The sequence below is a fragment of the Vulpes vulpes genome, chromosome 12, assembly GCF_048418805.1.
Source record: "Vulpes vulpes isolate BD-2025 chromosome 12, VulVul3, whole genome shotgun sequence".
NCBI lineage: Eukaryota > Metazoa > Chordata > Mammalia > Carnivora > Canidae > Vulpes > Vulpes vulpes.
In genome coordinates this window covers 164,375,890-164,394,553 of record NC_132791.1, presented here as the reverse complement: position 1 = coordinate 164,394,553, position 18,664 = coordinate 164,375,890, and the positions used below count along the sequence as shown (strand labels likewise).

At 44.4% G+C, this 18,664-nt stretch overlaps 1 protein-coding gene and 1 non-coding gene across 12 annotated transcripts in view; one reads left to right on the top strand and one right to left on the bottom strand.

The window, feature by feature from the left end:
* The window catches only part of LOC112924553 (beta-catenin-interacting protein 1), a 151,764-nt gene that overhangs the window by 101,383 nt on the left and 31,717 nt on the right, over window positions 1-18,664 (top strand). For all 11 annotated transcript variants that reach the window (XM_072731242.1, XM_072731240.1, XM_072731241.1 and 8 more), the window contains one exon: window positions 14,224-14,346. In XM_072731242.1, the coding sequence (XP_072587343.1) occupies window positions 14,224-14,346 (123 nt within the window). The remainder of the gene's footprint in view (window positions 1-14,223; window positions 14,347-18,664) is intronic.
* LOC112924729 (small nucleolar RNA SNORA40) lies at window positions 15,577-15,687 on the bottom strand. Its single transcript, XR_003235952.1, has one exon. It is a non-coding gene; the product is annotated as a small nucleolar RNA SNORA40 (small nucleolar RNA).

Below are 18,664 nucleotides of genomic sequence, written 5' to 3'. Positions count from 1 at the left end.
TGTAGAGCAGCAAACAGTGCTCTTCTTTCAGGCACCCATCTGTATTCATCACTTCTGGGGTGTTGTGGGACTCGGGCCAAGTGCCTGCTCTGTTGCCAGGGCTACTGTAGCTAAAGGCGGGGCTGCGGGCTCCAGGGCAACAAGGTTGGCCGCAGGGCATTACCAGCCCCTGAGAGAGATCCTGGGCCTCCAGGAGCACATCCACCTGGATCCCTCCAAATGTTACAGCCGCATCCTGAAGGAGACCCCTTAATCCTTAAAAGTCTAAGAATCCAGTTCTGGGACCACCCTCTCTGCCTGCTCCCTTCTGTTCCTTTCCTTTCCTCCTTTAAAATTCAGGCCAAAGGGGATCCCTGAGTGGCGCAGCGGTTTGGCGCCTGCCTTTGGCCCAGGGCGCGATCCTGGAGATACGGGATCGAATCCCACGTCGGGCTCCCGGTGCACGGAGCCTGCTTCTCCCTCTGCCTGTGTCTCTGCCTCTCTCTCTCCTCTGTGTGTGTGTGTGACTATCATAAATAAAAATTAAAAAAAAAATTTTAAAATTCAGGCCAAAGGAATGAGGCAGGGGGTGGGGAGGCAGGGGACCAGCCAGTTGCTGCCCCGGGTGGCTGGTTGGGGATGTCAGACCCCAGGCCTGGTGAGGAGGGAATCCACACTGGAGGGTGGCCTGGAGGGAGAGAGGAATTAGAAAGGAGGGAGGAGGGATGCCCAGGTGGCTCAGCGGTTAAGCACCTGCCTTCAGCCCAGGGTATGATCCTGGAGACCCGGGATCGAGTCCCATGTTGGGCTCCCTGCATGGAGCCTGCTTCTCCCTCTGCCTGTGTCTCTGCCTCTCTCTCTCTGTGTCTCTCATGAATAAATAAACAAAATCTTAAAAAAAAAAAATCTTAGTGGTAGAAAAATGAGATAGGAAGTAACTGAGGTGGAGCCTCTTTAAATGTAAACATTAAAAAAATTTGTTACAGATTTCTTTAAAATATACACATTTTCCTGATCACAGTGAATAAAATATACCAGCTGCTGGTTTAGGATGGGTGGTTATTCTGTGCTGCATGTGGGTGCGTGCACAGAGCAGAGCTTCATGGACCCCCCTATAGAATACACGGAGCTTGTTTAAAGAAAGAAGTGCTTATATTGTCTATCCATCTCTCTGCGTATCTGTCTACCTACCCATCTATCTGTTCCGTCATTCTCATATGGTGAAGTGAGAATATTGAGTTAGGTAACCCATTGAATAGTGTAACAAAGACATCCATCTCTAAAACCAGTGAGGGAAACAAAAAGGAAGCAACCCATGGAAGTTGTTAATTTGTTTCATTCTCAATAAAAGCATAATGTTATTGTATTTATTGTGTACTTCTTGCCACTATTCAAAGCATTCTCTGTCATTTCAGCTCCAAGCTAACTTCTTTGTTGTTTTCAACCCTTCTGTGTCACCATCTTCTGGAAATGCAGCACCAATGTCACACCTTGTTTGTGTCTCCTCCCTGGTCTCTTTCCCCAGGGTAGCATTTGGGGAAATCTCCTGTGAACTTAAGACATTGTTGCTGAAGATAATGCAAGTAAAATTTGAGAACAAGGGGGATAAAAGAAACAGTGTTACAACTTGATTTCCAGTTACTTTGAGGTGCCAGATGAAGATGCCAGATGAAGATTTGTTAGGGTCATTTTTTTTTTTTTTAATTCATTTGATAGCGTGAGCAGGAAGAGAGGCAGAGGCAGGAGAGGGAGAAGCAGACTCCCCGCCGAGCAGGCAGCCTGACATGGGGCTCAGTCCCAAGACCCAAAGATTATGACCTTAGCCAAAGGCATACACTTAACCATCTGAGCCACCTAGGTGCCCCTCTTAGAGTAGAGATTTCAGTAGAGATTTCACTATGTTTTAGAATAGTGATTCTTGGGATGCCTGGGTGGCTCAGTGGTTAAGCATCTGCCTTTGGCTCAGGTCATGATCCTGGAGTCCTGGGATTGAGTCCCACATTGGGCTCCCTTCATGGAGCCTGCTTCTCCCTCTGTGTGTGTGTCTCTCATGAATAAATAAATAAAATCTTTAAGAAAAAAGAAAATTAGTCTTAATGGTAAGCAAAATTGAGCATACAGAGTGCCTGGAATGTAGCTGATGATCATTGAGTACATGCTGTATTTGATGTTCAGTATACAAAACCGGTTATTATTTAAGCCAATAGAATTTTTTTTTTTAAGATTTTATTTAATCTGGGATCCCTGGGTGGCACAGCGGTTTGGCGCCTGCCTTTGGCCCAGGGCGCGATCCTGGAGACCCGGGATCAAATCCCACATCAGGCTCCCGGTGCATGGAGCCTGCTTCTCCCTCTGCCTGTGTCTCTGCCTCTCTCTCTCTCTGTATGACTATCATAAATAAATTAAAAAATTTTTAAAATAAAAATATTTTTAAAAAATCAATAATTTGGGCAGCACGGGTGGCTCAGTGGTTTAGTGCTGCCTTCAGCCCAGGGTGTGATCCTGGAGACTTGAGGTCGAGTCCCATGTCGGGCTCCCTTCATGGAGCCTGCTCCTCCCTCTGCCTGTGTCTCTGCCTCTCTCTCTCTGTCTCATGAATAAATAAATAAAATATTTTTAAAAAAATCAATAATCCACCATATCAACAGATTAAAGAAGAAAAATCACCTGATCATGTTGATTAATGCAGAAGTAGTGTTTGACAAAACGTAATACCCATTCATGACAGAAATTCTCAGTATGTTTAGAGGGGAACTCTCAACCTGATAAAGAATAATTATAGAAAAACGTAATTAGTAGGCATACTTATTGTTGAAAAAAGTCGGGGAAGTTGTGGAAACCACTAAAGGATTGTTTAAGGTTTTTCCCTTTCATAGCAGTAGACTTTATGATGAAACATTTCAGGGAGATGTATTGAGTTAAATCATTTGCTGTAGCAAAACAATCAGATAAGTATGAATCCTGACTGGAGATTTGATACTATTAGATAATTACTCAGTGTAAAACTTGTTTGGTCACACCCATTAGGATAGGTACTATCAAAACCCAGAAAAAAATAAGTGTTGGTGAGGATGTAGAGAAACGAGCCCTTATGCACTGGTGGTAGGAGTATAAAATGGTGCAGCCACTATGGAAAACAGTATGGCAGTTCCTCAAAAATTAAAAATAGAACTACTGTATGATCCAGCAATTCCACATCTGGGTATACACCCAAAAGAATTGAAAGCAGGGTCTTGAGAAGATATTTGTGCAGCCATATTGTGAATAATGGTGCAGCAACGCAAGTGTCCATTGATGATGATAAAGTGTAGTGTATCCACACTGTGGAATATCATTCAGCCTTAACAAGGAAGGAAATTCTGATGCATGCTATAACATGAATGAACCTTGAGGATATTATACTAAGTGAAATAAACCCATCATAAAACAAATACTTATTGGAGATGCTTAGCATAGTCAAATTCATAGCAGTGGTCACTAGGACTGGAGGAAGAGGGAATGGAGAATTATTAAGTGGAGGTGGTTTCAGTTTTTTTGGGATTAAGAGTTCTGGAGATGGAAGGTGGCGTGGCTGCACAACAATGTGAATGTAGCTACTACCATTGAATAGTACACCTAAAAATGGCTGAGATGGTAAGTTTTATTTTATTTTATTTTATTTTTAAGATTTTATTTGGGATCCCTGGGTGGCGCAGCGGTTTAGCGCCTGCCTTTGGCCCAGGGCGCGATCCTGGAGACCCGGGATCGAGTCCCATGTCGGGCTCCCGGTGCATGGAGCCTGCTTCTCCCTCTGCCTGTGTCTCTGCCTCTCTCTCTCTCTCTCTCTGTGACTATCATAAATTAAAAAAAAAAAAAAAAAAAAGACGTCAGGTTCACCAGCAAGGAAGGTGATCGCCATGACGTTCCGAGAAAAAAAAATAAATAAAGATTTTATTTATTCATGAGAGACAGAGAGAGAGAGAGAGAGGCAGAGACACAGGCAGAAGGAGAAGCAGGCTCCACGCAGGGAGCCCGATGCGGGACTTGATCCTGGGACCCCAGGATCACGCCCCGAGCCAAAGGCAGGCGCCAAACTGCTGAGCCACCCAGGGATCCCCTTTATGTTGTATTTTGCTCCACGATTAAAAAGAAAAAAACTTGCTTGGAATTTGAAGGAATGATTAGAAGGCCCCCTTTAATCTTTGAAAAGTTGATTTAGAGAAAGTGAGATTTCAACTCCCTAAGAATTCTTTTGCAGAATGTGCTTAAAACTAATAATTTAATCAACCATAACATAAGCTCTACAAGGACAGGGACTGTTTAATTCCCTTTAATTGTCTCCTCAGCATGGAGGAGACTACCTGGGGCTCAGTAAAGGTGGGTGGACAGATGGATGGATGGATGGAGTGGATGAATGAGGGGGGTGGATGGAGAGACAGATGGATGGTTGGAGTGGGTGGTTGGAGGGGTGGACAGACGGGTGATGGGTGGGGTGAATGGATGGGGGGTGGTTGGACAGATGGATGGGTGGAGTGGATGGATGGATGTTTGCGGACAGACGGATGGGTGGGGTGAATGGTTGAGGGGGTAGGCGGACAGACGGATGGATGGGTGGAGTGGGTGGATGGACAGACGGATGGATGGGGGTGGATGGACAGACAGGATGGGTCGAGTGGATGGATGGATGGATGGATGAATGAATAAAAGAAAAAAGCCCCTTTCCCTGGATTCTCCCCAGTCCTGTTTGTCCCTCCTGACCTTTCAGCCCTGAATGGGACCAGCTACCCCATCAGCCCCGTGCTGCAGAAGCCTAGCCACTAATCCACAACCTTAGTTCAGCCCCTCACCGTTTCTCATCTTGCCCCTGTAGCTGACCTGTAACTGGCTCAGTGGTTCCACTCTCACCCCTCCTGTCACTTCCATTCTGTGGCTAAGCATCTTCCCTCAGGCGCAGCATCAGGTCTCCCCCGGCTTCCTCCTTCAGTGCCTCCCCACTTTGCATACACTGTGAGGTTTGAGCTTGTAAAAAACGCATCTAGGCTCCTCCTCATTCGACTTCTGCATCCTCTCTGGTTTCATCTCGTGGCACCCTCCTTGTGGGCCATGCTCCCGGCCACATGGAACCACGGGGAGCTCTTCAGGCTGCCAGGGTGGCTGACGGGGAGCCTGGCCTCACCCAGGGCCGATCTGAGGGGCCAGTGGCCTCCCCGGCAGGTCACTGTTCCTACCTTTTGTAAGGGCAGCACTCACCGTGCGTGCTCCTGGTAGCTGTGTGCAGTATGTGGAATGCTTGTCACATGAAGAGTGAATAAACACAAACTTCTCACTGTGCCATTCAAAAGACCAAGTGTTTGCTTAATTTAAGGATTTGTTTCACACAGAATTGTGGTTTTATGTTAAAAATGAACTCCACATTAATGTAATACACATAAATTATAAAGTTGGCTATTTTGAAGTCTGCAAATGATTTTAATGTGGAAGACCTTGGTTTTCCTTAAGGAAGTGCATATGTTAGTGGTTCTCCAGGGATCTGGGGAGGGGCGTTTGTCCCCTGGGCACGTTGGCAACGTTTGGAGACATTTTTGGGTGTCACAACTGGGGAGGGTGCTACTGGCATCTACTGGGTGGTGGCCAGGGGAGCTGCTAAACACCTGCAGTGCACAAGAACACTCCAGGACAGAATGATCTGTCACCCAATGGCAGCAGTGCTGAGGTTGAGAGACCCTGAGCTAAATATATCTATTATGTTGGGGTTTTCCAAAGACTTTAATAATAAATTTAGCTGGGATTGTGATGAAGCCCTTAAACCTATGCTTACAGATTTTGTCTAGAGGTTCTTTGGAAGTATCCTATTTTAGAAGAAAGTTGAGTAATTTTTATTTTTAAAGATTTTATTTATTCATGAGAGACAGAGAGGTGCAGAGACACAAGGAGAGAGAGAAGCAGGCTCCATGCAGGGAGCCCAATGTGGGACTCGATCCCGGGTCTCCAGGATCACGCCCCGGGCCAAAGGTGGCGCTAAACCGCTGAGCCACCCGGGCTGCCCAGAGTAATTTTTTAAAGTGTTTTACAAAGGCAGAGGAAACCATGCTGTTAACCAGACCATTAGTAGCTACCATATCAGCTCAAAGGGGGAGCTGCTGTTTGTAAATTTCATGCACTGTTACTTTGGTTAATTAAAAAGTTTCCTCTTTCACTAAAAAAATGCCACTTCTTTTGTTTGCTTTTTGTTTTATACTTAACAGTATTACTGTGTATAATACTACTTAACCCCTTTCTTTCCTGAATAAAAGGGATAAAGTGAGGCCCCTAAGGGCCCTTGACTGTAGGGATTTCCTGTAGCTCTGGGCTCTACTTGAGATGATGATAGTGAGGTCATCATAGGAATGGCCTCCTGAGTCTCCTTTGCTATGTCCTACCAGTTATTTCTGAAGCTTAGCTCTCTCTCTCTCTCTTTTTTTTTTTTACGATTTTATTTATTTACTTAGAGTCAGAGAGACAGAGAGAGAGAGAGAGAGAGAGAGAGAGAGAGAGAGGCAGAGACACAGGCACAGGGAGAAGCAGGCTCCATGCAGGGAGCCCAGCATGGGACTCGACCCGGGTCTCCAGGATCAGGCCCTGGGCTGAAGGTGGCGCTAAACCACTGAGCCACCCGGGCTGCCCTGAAGCCTAGCTCTTGCTTATAATCAACTTATCCACAAATATTTGTTGAGCACCTGTGTGGCAGGCACAGTGTGGGCTATTCACGTATGTTATTTACAATCCTCCAAACAAGGTTGTGGAAGGTGGTCCTGGACATACCTGATGTACAGTACAGAAATAGGCAGGGGGTGGTTAAAGAATCCACACTTAGTTACAGAGTGAGTCAGAAACAAAATTCACTTACTATGTTCTGTCCAATCCCAGAGTTCCTGCCTTTGCTACCAGACTGCACCTATCTAAAACTTTTAGCAACATCTTGCTGTCTAAAGAATCGAGAGGGCACATTAGTGTAGTACTGAAGGGGATGCTCACCATAAGTAATAAGTCAGGCCTCTTCCAGCTCCACCTCATCACTCTCTTCGAGCTGTACATTTACCAGTCTCGCTGGTCTCAGAATGTGCCACATACCTTACTACCTTTATACCTGATACATGTTTTCATTCTGTTTAAAATACTCCCTCACACCCAGGAGACCTCAGTTATGTCCTTGGGTAGTCTCCACTTGTGCTTTGATGAACTCTAGAGCTAATCTCAGGTATTTCCAGCCCCTCTTCCAGACACAGGGTTAGCATGGCACTTCTCCGCCCTGGTGGGGCCATGTGACTAGGTCTGGCTAAATGAGTTAGGAGCCATTTGTCTCTTCTGGGTGGAAGATTTAGCTCCCATGAGAAGACCCTCCAGGGTGCCTACCCTTTCTCACTGGCACAGGACATGACCATTTTTGAGATGGTGGCTACTTGATCATGTTGGTCTCTGCTCACTGATGAAGTTGTCAGCACTGGGTGAATCCTCTTCTATAGTCTTTTTGTTTGTTTTTTATTTTATTTTTATTTTTTTTAAGATTTTATTTATTTATTCATAGAGATGCAGAGAGAGAGAGAGAGAGAGAGAGGCAGAGACACAGGCAGAGGGAGAAGCAGGCTCCATGCGGAGAGCCTGACGTGGGACTCGATCCAGGGTCTGCAGATCACGCCCTGGGCTGCAGGCGGCGCTAAACCACTGCGCCACTGGGGCTGCCCTGTTTGTTTTTTAACACCACCCTGTATAGCCCTTTAATTGTAGCCATGCCATTTTGGAATGTTGTAGATGGTTGTTGCTATGTTTGTGTTCTCTGAGAGATTGTGATTTGATTCCCCAAAGCCCAGCACCTTGTGGCGTGCTTCTGTATAGTAGATATTCAGGAAAGATCTCAGAGCAAAATCAGTCAGTGGGATGTGAAGCTTAAAGGACCTTTGACGTTAAGCTGGTATGAATGAACAGGGATGGTCTGATTTAAGTATGAATTTATGATTGAGTACTGTACTTAAGAGAGTCTCTGAGAATGTATGCCTTTTTACATTTTGATTTGGGAATTGTATATTTTACTTATTTGAAATATTTCTTTGGCATAAAAGAATCAGTGGGAGATTTTATACTTCTATTGTGTAGGACACTTTTCTGTGCAGATCATCTTTAGCAGAGGGCCTGGTGACTCCAATTACATTCTGCTCCTTCAGTGAGGAGAGGGCTAGAGTTTTTCATCTAAGCTGATCAAAGGTACCTGTCGTCATCTAGTGGCAGCATTTCTTAATTGCAGATTCTTTCGGGCCCAAGATTAAAAGCTGATTCTGCAAACAAAACGTAACACCATCTAGGATTTGCTGGTGAAATGCTGGCAGTCTCTTAAGACATCCAGCTGTTATCAATTGTTATGTTATTGGCCCACTGTGACCAGCCTGGGTTCCTGGGAATGAGAAGGGGCACAAGTCAAGTTCTCTTTTGAAAACAGTGGGTTTCTCTTTATAGTAAAAGAAGGAAATCAGAGGGGAACTGCTTGGTGCTGGGTTGATATCAAGGCCACAGCACCCCGGCTCTAGAACCAGATCTCCAGGGGTGGATGACTTGGGTGGCCTGGATGAGTGACCAACCTCTCCTTCGCCCACAGAATTGGGATGTACTAGGGAGGCATAAATATTACATTTGAAGTTAACCCTAAGATTAACTGTTGCATTCTTTTTCTCTTGATTTTTAAATTGGTGGCAATGTCTTTCTTTCTTTTTTTTTTTAAGATTGTATTTATTTATTCATGAGAGACATAGACAGAGAGAAAGGCAGAGACACAGGCAGAGGGAGAAGCCGGCTCCATGTGGGGAGCCTGATGTGGAACTCGATCCCAGGACTCCAGGATCATGCACCAGGCCAAAGGCAGGCCCTAAACCTCTGAGCCACCCAGGGATCCCCTACAGTTTCTAATGATTAACGTCTACTACAGGGGCACCTGGGTGGCTCAGTTGGTTAAGCGCCCAGCTCTTGGATTTTGGCTCAGGTCATGGTCTCAGGGTCATGAGATCCAGCCTAGTGTTGGTGCCTGGCTCTGTGCTTGGTGGGGAGTCTGCTTGGGATTCTCCCTCTCCCTCTGCCCTCCCTCCACTCATGCTCTCTTTCTCTCAAGTAAATAAATAAATCTTAAAAAAAAAAAAAATCTACCAGAATCACAAAAACTAGCCATGTCCTAAAGTCATAGATGTGCCCCTAGATGGAACTTACATGTATGGAAGGTCTGATTGCCAGCCATGCTATTCCATAATTTCCATCAAGAGTGCCATTCAAAATTTAATTGGCTTTTTAATGATCTAGAATGTGGTGAAATGAATCAGGTGAAAACCCCCAACATGGGTGACGTGTTCCTTTATTTGTGATTTTTTTTTTTGGAAGATTACAGAAATATCATTCACTTGTTTCTATAAATATTTGATAAGGCCAATTGAATGTGATGAAATATTAAAAATATCATTTATTAAATATTTAAGAGTTCAGTCCTTGGAACTGGCCGAATCTCTTCATCCCACTGCCAGCTGAAAGGACCAATTTATAAATTCTGAATTACAAAATTGGAATACTGGGAATATAGCTATACAATTCTTTTGGCCTTGAACCATTAGCCGTTTTCAGTTATGAGCCTTTCTTTTTTCTTTCTCTCTCTTTCTTTCTTTTGGAGATTTTCTTTTTAAGTAATCTCCACACCCAACGTGGGACTCAAACTCACAACCCCAAGATCAAGAGTCGCACGCTCCACTGACTGAGCCAGCCAGGTGCCCCACCACAGGCCTTCCCTCCTGTAGCAGAAGGGCACCTGTTGTGCTTCTACCCATCACTGGTTTTCTGTAGTTTGCTCTGCCTGGCATTTCCACATTCCTACTGGGCTGAATACAGTAATTCAGTTTGTCAGGACTATTATGGACTCGCACATTTGAATAATCTTCAGCTTTATTTGCCATGCTTATAACTTCATTAATAAAACCTTAAATATAAAAACAAATTGGAATCAAACATTGCTGTTAATGGTGCATTAATAATAAGTTGAACTAACATCTTCTGTGCTTTAAAAATGAGATTAGTGACAAACAACAGAGGGCTTTGCACTACTTCCTTCAAAGTGGCCTGTTTCTCAGTATTGTATCTGTAACTGCAAGCAGTGTTCCAGCTTACATCCTAGCATGGTTTAACCAGAAATCTGGGGAGGATGGGAGTCTTGGCAACTGGGTAACACACTCAGCCTGACTGCAGTGAGGTTATTTCCTGTGTTTAGAGTGACCATCTCAGACCAGAGGCCCCAGCTAACTGTGGGACCCACTCAGGCAGTCCCCCAGGTAACTTGCCTCTGTCCTGGGGAATATTTTTGAAGAGGGGCAGGTGGAGCATGACCATCTGAATTCTCTTCTTTACCAAATCTCTTGTCCTTGCAGCAGCTTTTGTGAGGGGAGGATATATTTTCCAAAGGCCCTTTGAATTTCTGGTCTTTATGATCAGGGTTTGGTTTCACATCATATCCTCGTGAAATCTAATTGCACCGCACCTTTCCGGGCAGATCCCACAGTATTTTTATGTATTCTGTGCCTCTGGAATCTCTAGTCTCTTCCACTTGGAAGGAACATCCACCTGCCAGAAACAAAAAGCACCTTTGCAATGTCTAAAACTCCAAGTCATACCTCTTTTTCAGCTCTCAGCACCCAAACTACCTTCTCTATGAGACAGTTTACAAACCAGAGCACTGACTTTAATTGTACTACACATGAGATTCCTTATATACTCATCCATTTACTCAGTAGTTCCTGAGTAATGACGTGGTGCTAGGTGTTGGGAATTAACAGAGAACAAGAGGTCTCACTCTCCCAGAATCTGTTTTTGTTCATGAATGACTGGAAGAGGAGAAATAACACCACCACCTATGGGCATTTACCGAGTGCTGGACTCTGTCCCAAACATGTCACAAAATGTGACTAGTTTGATCACATAGCGACCTATCCAGTGGGTACTATTGCTGTCCTCAATTTATGAATAGGGAAACTGAGACCCATGGAGGAAGCCAAGTAACCTGCCCTGAGGCTCCAGGTTGGCACCACTGCCCTATGTCTGACAGTGTGCCGATGAGTAGCAGAAGGAAAGGAAAAAGGGAAGTGAGGACCAAAGCAGCAGATGCAGTAGTAGTGGTTGGAGGAGGGAAAGTTAGAACAGAGACCTGAGTGAGGTGATGAGTCCCCTGAGACCCTGTTGGGTTTGAAGAGGTCAAAGCTATTTTAATAATGTTAAGATTTTACTTGCCTTTTTCCCCATTCTCTCTTGCGTGTCTGGCGGAGTTCTCTAGAGGCTGCATGACATGTGACAGGGCAGCCTGTTGACTGCAGAAGAAGTGAGGACTCGGCTGTCTTCTGTTAAGCCAGATGGTAGAAAGATTTGCAGAAATAGAAAACATTGCCACCCTTCTTAGTAAACTCTATTTTAAAAAATATAGTTATTGGGGCACCTGGGTGGCTCAGTTGGTTGAGCATTTAACCCCCTGGGGTCGTGGGATCAAGCTGAGTCAGACTTCCTGCTCATTGGGGAGTCTGCATCTCCCTCTCCCCCTGGTTGCACTCACTCTCTCTCAAGTAAATAAAATTTAAGTACATATATTATTCCCCATAAAAATGTTATTTATGTTAACATATGTTGTTTTTAAAAATGAATTGGTAAATGATAAAAATTTTTCTTGATTTTTGATTCCTGGGGCAGTAAATGCTGATTAAGTAGCCAGATAATAGATCCCCCATGAACAAAAGCCATTTAGTGTCCTCAATAACATTTGGGGTCCATGGGCTCTGGGAACAGAGGCAGAGAACCACTGGTTTAGAAGCTTCCCTCTGGCTGCTGTGTGAAGAGCACATGCAGGAGGGTAAGGGTGAGGTTGGTTACCTGAATTTTGCAGATAGTCCAGGTGAGCAGCACAGATGACGAGAAATGGCTCTGTCTGGATTTTATGTGTGGGTTTTATTTTTTTTTAAAGATTTTATTTATTCATGAGAGACAGAGAGAGAGAGAGAGAGAGAGAGAGAGAGGCAGATACACAGAGGGAGAAGCAGGTTCCATGTAGGGAGCCTGACGTGGTACTCGATCCTGGGTCTCCAGGATCACACCCTGGGCCGAAGGCAGCGCTAAACTGCTGAGCCACCTGGGCTGCCCTGGATTTTGTTTTAAATCGTGGTAACGTACATGGAAAACCTCTCATTGGAAGTGCACACTGTGTTAAGTACATCCATTCATTTTGCTGTGCTGCCAATTCCCGGAACTGTTTTCAAAATTGTTACAAAATTGGAACTCTATACCCATTAAACAGCTCCCATGGGTCTGGCTTTATTTTGCAAGTGAAGACAACAGGATTTGCTCTTGGTTTAGGTATGGCGTGTGTAAATGTCTGGTAATTGCGTCATTAATTAGTGAGACGGTAGCTTCTCCCCTTGCATGCCTGCTAGTTCAGAATGGCACACGTGAACGCCACATCAGAGTAAATACAGGTGAAGCCTGGTGCTTTTGATTGGCACAGTCTCCTGTCTTCACATAATGGTCATCAAGCAACAGCAGACACAGGGTATCACATCATTGAATCTTATTTTTATTTATTTTTTATTTTTTAAAAGATTTTATTTATTCGTGAGAGACAGAGAGGCAGAGACACAGGCAGAGGGAGAAGCAGGCCCCACGCAGGAGCCCGATGCGGGACTCGATCCCGGGACCCCGGGGTCACGCCCTGGGCCGAAGGCAGGTGCCAAACTGCTGAGCCACCCAAGTGCTCCGAATCTTAGTTTTAAGTCCTTCTGAAGATGGACTTACAGAAAAGAAGCAGGTAGTTCATTTGACAAATAGGTACCGTCTCCTTGAAAATGAAGTTTCATGCCATTCTTTCTGCTTAGATCGGCTCAGCTGGGGCAGGAATATACATGGCCAGGGTTATGATGTGTGCACTCGTGAAGGCAAAAAGAAATGAAAAAGGTTTGGGCTGCCCATTATATGCTGGAGGAATGGGGACTCAGGGAGGGCCCTGGCTCTCAGTGGGAGAAGGTCTCACGCAGGGTCCGTGGGAGCCAGGCCCCAGGCAAAAACAATGGATAGGAATGAAACTTAGATTTCACTGGTGTGAGCGGACCACTAGGATGGCAGTTCTTACCTTACGGATGAAAGCAGCAGTGCTGGTTCCCATCTAAGAGGGATACAGGTAGCTGTTCCAGTGATCTGCCCCAGCCTTGTGGCTTGCGAGGGTGTCTCTAGTGTACAGGTGAGGAGACTGAGATTAAGAGGTCAGTTATGTACTCAAGGTCACACAGCGAACAATAGAAGGGAGCTGGAATTTGACCCCAAGTCGGCCTGACCTCAACGTGGGTTATTTGCAAACCCTGTTTTCAGTAAAGTTTTTCAGAAATTTTGCATTTAGTTTGATTTATACTCTATATTTATAATTTTATGTTCATAAATTTTCTTTTTCTTTTTTGAGATGTTCATAAATTTACTATTTTTATTCATAATGCTAGTTTTAAATAGGTGATTCTATATTTTTATTGCCATAAAGAAGTGTGTCTTTTTCTTTGTAACTTTCCTATGATAGGCTAAAAACAGATAGTTTGTCTATAGCCATCAGTCTCTCTTAATTTCTAGAGCAGCTTATTTCTCAATTCTGATTGCTTCATAGACTCAGTTTCTACATTACTTACTCTGGAATTAATCCCATTAGGGTCTTAATACCAAACTGCACAAAACACAAGTGTTGGGGGACCTGGGTGGCACATCTACCTTTGGCTCAGGTCATGATCCTGGGGTCCTGGGAAGGAGCCCTGTTTCAGGCTCCCTGCTCAGTGGGGAGTCTGCTTTTCCCTCTCCCTCTGCTCCTCCCCCTGCTTGTGCTTGCTCTCTCTCTCAAATAAATAAATAAAATCTTTTTTTTCTTTTAAAGATTTTATTCATTTATTCACAAGAGACACAGAGAGGCAGAGACAGGCAGAGGGAGAAGCAGGCTCCATGCAGGGAGCCCGATGTGGGACTGGATCCTGGGACTCCAGAATCATGCCCTGGGCCAAAGGAAGGCACCAAACCGCTGAGCCACCCAGGTGTCCCTAAATAGATAAAATCTTAAAAACAGACAAACAAACAATTATTGCCTTCCAGACTAATGAATGTTTTGTTATTTTAGTAATAGATGGGTGTTTTTATTAAAAAGCAGTGGAGTTTAATAATTCTGACCTGGTGTATTTCCATCTTTTTCTCTTTTAAATACAGTTAACAAGCACAAACCATGGCTTGAGCCCACCTATCATGGCATAATCACAGAAAATGATAATGCAGTGCTCCTCGACCCTCCTCTGATTGCCCTGGATAAAGACGCACCTCTGCGATTCGCAGGTACGAATGTGGCTTTTATCTTACTGTTGATAAATGTGGATTGGATGCAGAGCATTTCACATAAATGCAGTCAGGTTATTTTTGAGCCTTTCTGAGAACGTCTTGCTAGCTAAGAGGTGTTTGTGGCTTCTGTGTACTGCATCTTTTGATTTTAATAGTTGTTTGGTAGCCGAAAAAAAGCCTGTCCTTGTAGAAAAGCAAAATATTTATTGCATCATTGTATTCCTTGGTGTGACCAGATAGGTAACATCTGGACCAGTGTGCCTCAGACTAGCATGCACACAGAGTGCCTGAGGATCATGTTAAAAATGCAGATTTGGGTACAGTAGGTCTGTGGGGACCTGAGATTCTGCTTTCTGACCTTTGTAAATAACCTTACCAGATTATCTAGCTTATGTTTTTGAGTGGACTGATACATTTCCTGTATTTTAAGAAGTGCCTGGAGTCAGGAGTTCTAGACTCACTCCCTTGGGCCTCTATCTAGGGTGTCCACTGCAGACCTGTTGTGTCTAGAGCACCCTCCTGCTGCATTATTAATAATACAGAACGTTTATAAAGCCTTTGCAATGTTGCAGGCGCCATTCTAAGTGCTTTCCAAACACAAATTTGTATTTAATCCTCCACAGTCTTATGAGGTAAGTATGCTTCCTGCCATCCCTGGTTTCTTTCTTTCTTTCTTTTTAAAGTTAATACGTTTTAATGTAAGGAATTTCAGATGTCGTGCTTCCTTACGCTCCCAGTCACTCTGGTTCCTCCAAAGTCAGAGTCATAGTCTTCACAGTAGCCCTTTCCAAGAGAACATTTGTTCCATCCACACTTGCACTGTCCATCCACACTTCTTCCAGTTGGGCTCCTTTGACCTCCACTTGAATATGGACATACATAAAAAATTCCCCTCCTGTGTTGGGTCAGAATAGATGGTTCTCAATTTCAGACACCCTCTTCACATAAAGAAGTCCAAACCATGTTCACCCCGGAACATGGAATGCCCCGGAACTGGAAACATTTGGAGGATATGCCAGTACCTCTAAGTCAGACATTGGGTTCTCAAGTGAAAAGCTTGGAAAAAGAAGGCATATTTGTTGCAATTTGGCATAAAAATCAAAATGCTAATTCAGCATAGCTGAGACTTCCCCCATATCATGTATTTTTAGTGATTCTGCGATAACTGTGCAACCAACCTTCCTGTGGATCAGCAGCCCTACCATCCTTCTCCTGTGTTTTGGGTGTCATGTTCCTTCTCCTCTGTATCAACATTCATACTGAACAGTGAACTCTGGGCTGCAAGAGAGGACTTGTGTTCTTGTCTAAGTCTTTGCCCACAAATGAAACAAAAGCAAATGCCAGTGCTTTCTGCTATCCTCATCTTTAGGAGAGGAATCTGGGACACAGAGCAGTGACCTCATCCATCAGCATATGTCAGAGGCAGGATGCCAAGGCAAGCAGGGTGACTCTTTGCCATGAAGCCCATGGTGAGCACCGCAGGAAGCTACAAGGGAAGCAGGAAAGTGAAATATACTTTGAAGGAAAAAGTCATATTAATAAAATATCATTTATTTTTTCTTTCTCTCTGGATTGAATGTTATTGTATCATTTACCAAAACCTAATGTATTATGAATGCAATATTACTTATTTTAAAGTTGTATATTTTTAGGGATTCCTAGCTGTTTTTTATTAATGCACAAAAGATACATATTAAGATTTAAAAACTATAAAGAGAAAGAAGCAGTTTACAGCCAAGTCATAGTGGTAACGTGATTGTATTTGCCATAGTAGACAGGTAAATCAATTCCTTCCTTCTGGAGATTTTCATGGGGAACAGTTATTCTTAGATTCTTTTTAAAAAATATAATCCACATAGCATAAAATCCACTCTTTTAAAGTATACAGTTCACTGGGTTTGAGTGTATTCACAGGATTGTGCAACCATCAGCCACTGTCTAATTCCAGAATGTTTTTATCACCCTAAAAGAAATCCTTGCACCCTGTTGGCAGCCACTCCCCACTCCCCCCACCCCTTTTGGCAACCATTAATTTAATTCGTGTCTATGGATTTGTCTGTTCTGGATTTTTTTGTGACTAGTGTCTTCACTTCGCATGGTAATTTAAAGCTTCACCCATGCTTCAGTAATAGCATGCATCTGTCCTTCCGTCCTTTTTATTGTTGAATAGTATGCCATTGTATGGACATACCACATTTCTCATTTATCCGCTCATCAGCTGACACGCATTAGGATGGTTTTCACTTTGTGATGATTATGAATCATGCTGCTGTGAACATTAGTGTACAAGTCTTTGTGTGGACATAGGTCTTCACAGCATGCTTGGGTGTATGCCTGGGAGTGGAGTTGCTCTGCAAACACTCTTACTAAAGCATAGCCCTCCTCCTGCTGCCCTGGAGGGGAGCCTCTGCAGGGCCTCCCTAGTCCTCTGTTGCCAAGGCACCTATCCCGCACAGAACACTGCCCCCCTGGGGCCATGCAGGCGGGTACCATCAGGAACACAGATACCTGCCCTCCCCAGCCCACTGGCCTGGGCTTGAGTCCTGCCTCTGCAACTACTGGCTGGATGGCCTTGGGCAAATGACTGAACATCTCTGTGCTCCAGTTTCCTCATTGTAAAACAAGGATAGTGATGCCACATACTTCAGGGGTTTGGGGATTATTTGCTTATTTATAAATAGGAAGAGCTCAGGTGCCTGGGTGTCACAGTGGTTGAGCGTCTGCCTTTGGCTCGGGTTGTGATCCCGGGGTCTGGGGATCAAATCCCACATCAGGCTCCCCGCAGGGAGCCTGCGTCTCCCTCTGCCTGTGTCTCTGCCTGTATCTCTGCCTGTGTCTCTGCCTCTCTCTCTCTCTCACTGTGTGTCTCTCATGAAAAATAAAATCTTTAAAAAATAAATAAGTAAATATGAAGAGCTCAAAACAATGCCTGGAATGTAGTAAGTGCTATATATAGTGTTTGCTGCTGCTGTTATTATTAATAGTTGAATATTTTAGAAATATTTTTTTATTTAACATTGTGTGATAAATATTTTTTCTTTCTGTAATAGCCTTCATGGTATTCCATTTTCTCACTGAGTTTCTTAACTAGTGTTTTGGGGTAAGCCAGAGGCCCCATATGGAGGCTTATTTTGATCTTTGATTGGTTTTGGTGATGGCATGGAGTTTAATTTGCCACCATGATGGTGCTGGTGCGGGTAGTAGCATCTACTACTTCCCGAGCACTTACCGTATGGCAGAGGTTGTTCAAAGGGCTTTCCATGGGTCACTTTATCTGATTCTTTTCAATAGCTTCCTGCAGTGGGTACTCCCGCTGCTGCTGGCTTTCCAGATGAGGGAATGGAGGTCTGAGTGTGTCCATCAGCAGCCTGACAACCTTGTTCTTCAGTTAATCCCCAGCGTCCAGGCCGGCATGTGGGAGTAGCTGATGATCCACAAACATTCGTAGAAGGAATGAGAGGCCTTGCCCAAGATCACACAGTTCATAGGCCATAGAGCTGCCTTCCAGCCCAGCGGTCTGGCTCCAGTGTAGATTGGTACATTTGCTGTGTCCACTTCCCTGATGTTCTCTTTTTTAAAAACTATTATTTTTTAAAAATACTTTATTTATTTAACAGAGGGGGGGGCACCCAAGCAGGGAGAGTGACAGGGAGAAGGAAAAGCAGGCTCCCCGAGGAACAGAGAGCCCAATGTGGGGCTTGATCCCAGGGCCCTGAGATCATGACCTGAGCCGAAGGCAGATGCTCAACCAAATGAACCACCCAGACACCCCCTGATGTTATCTTTAAAATGCTCTATAAATGTCCTGGCTCACAATCGCATCCCATCACAGGACATGAGTGTGGACAACCACCAGAGTTCACTTGTCGAAGCCCCGAAATAAATATACACGTAGTGCTGGAAGTTTAGTCACCAGAGTGCATTGTGAACCGTCACCAATCAGACACTCATGTTGAACATACAGGGTCCAGCCCAGATTGTTTCCTTGGGAGAAACCCAGAGACTCAAGTCTTGGTACTTGTCAGCTATTCTAGGAAATTAAAATGAGTGAATTCCTTTCTCAACCCTTTTCCATGATCTGCTAATAGCCTAAGTAGATGTGAATATGAAAGCATGTTGTATGTTTTATGTATTCAGTGGGAAGTTAAGTCCTCACACCCCTTATACAGGGCTTGTTCCGCTGTTTTGACAGCCATCCCTCCCCACTGCCTGGAGGAGAAGCCCAGCACCACCCATCAGCCCCCCGGCCCTTCCGTTTACTATGTGGTTCCTGCCCAGTGCTCTTTTTCCTGCCTTCCCAGATGGAGTTTGGGTA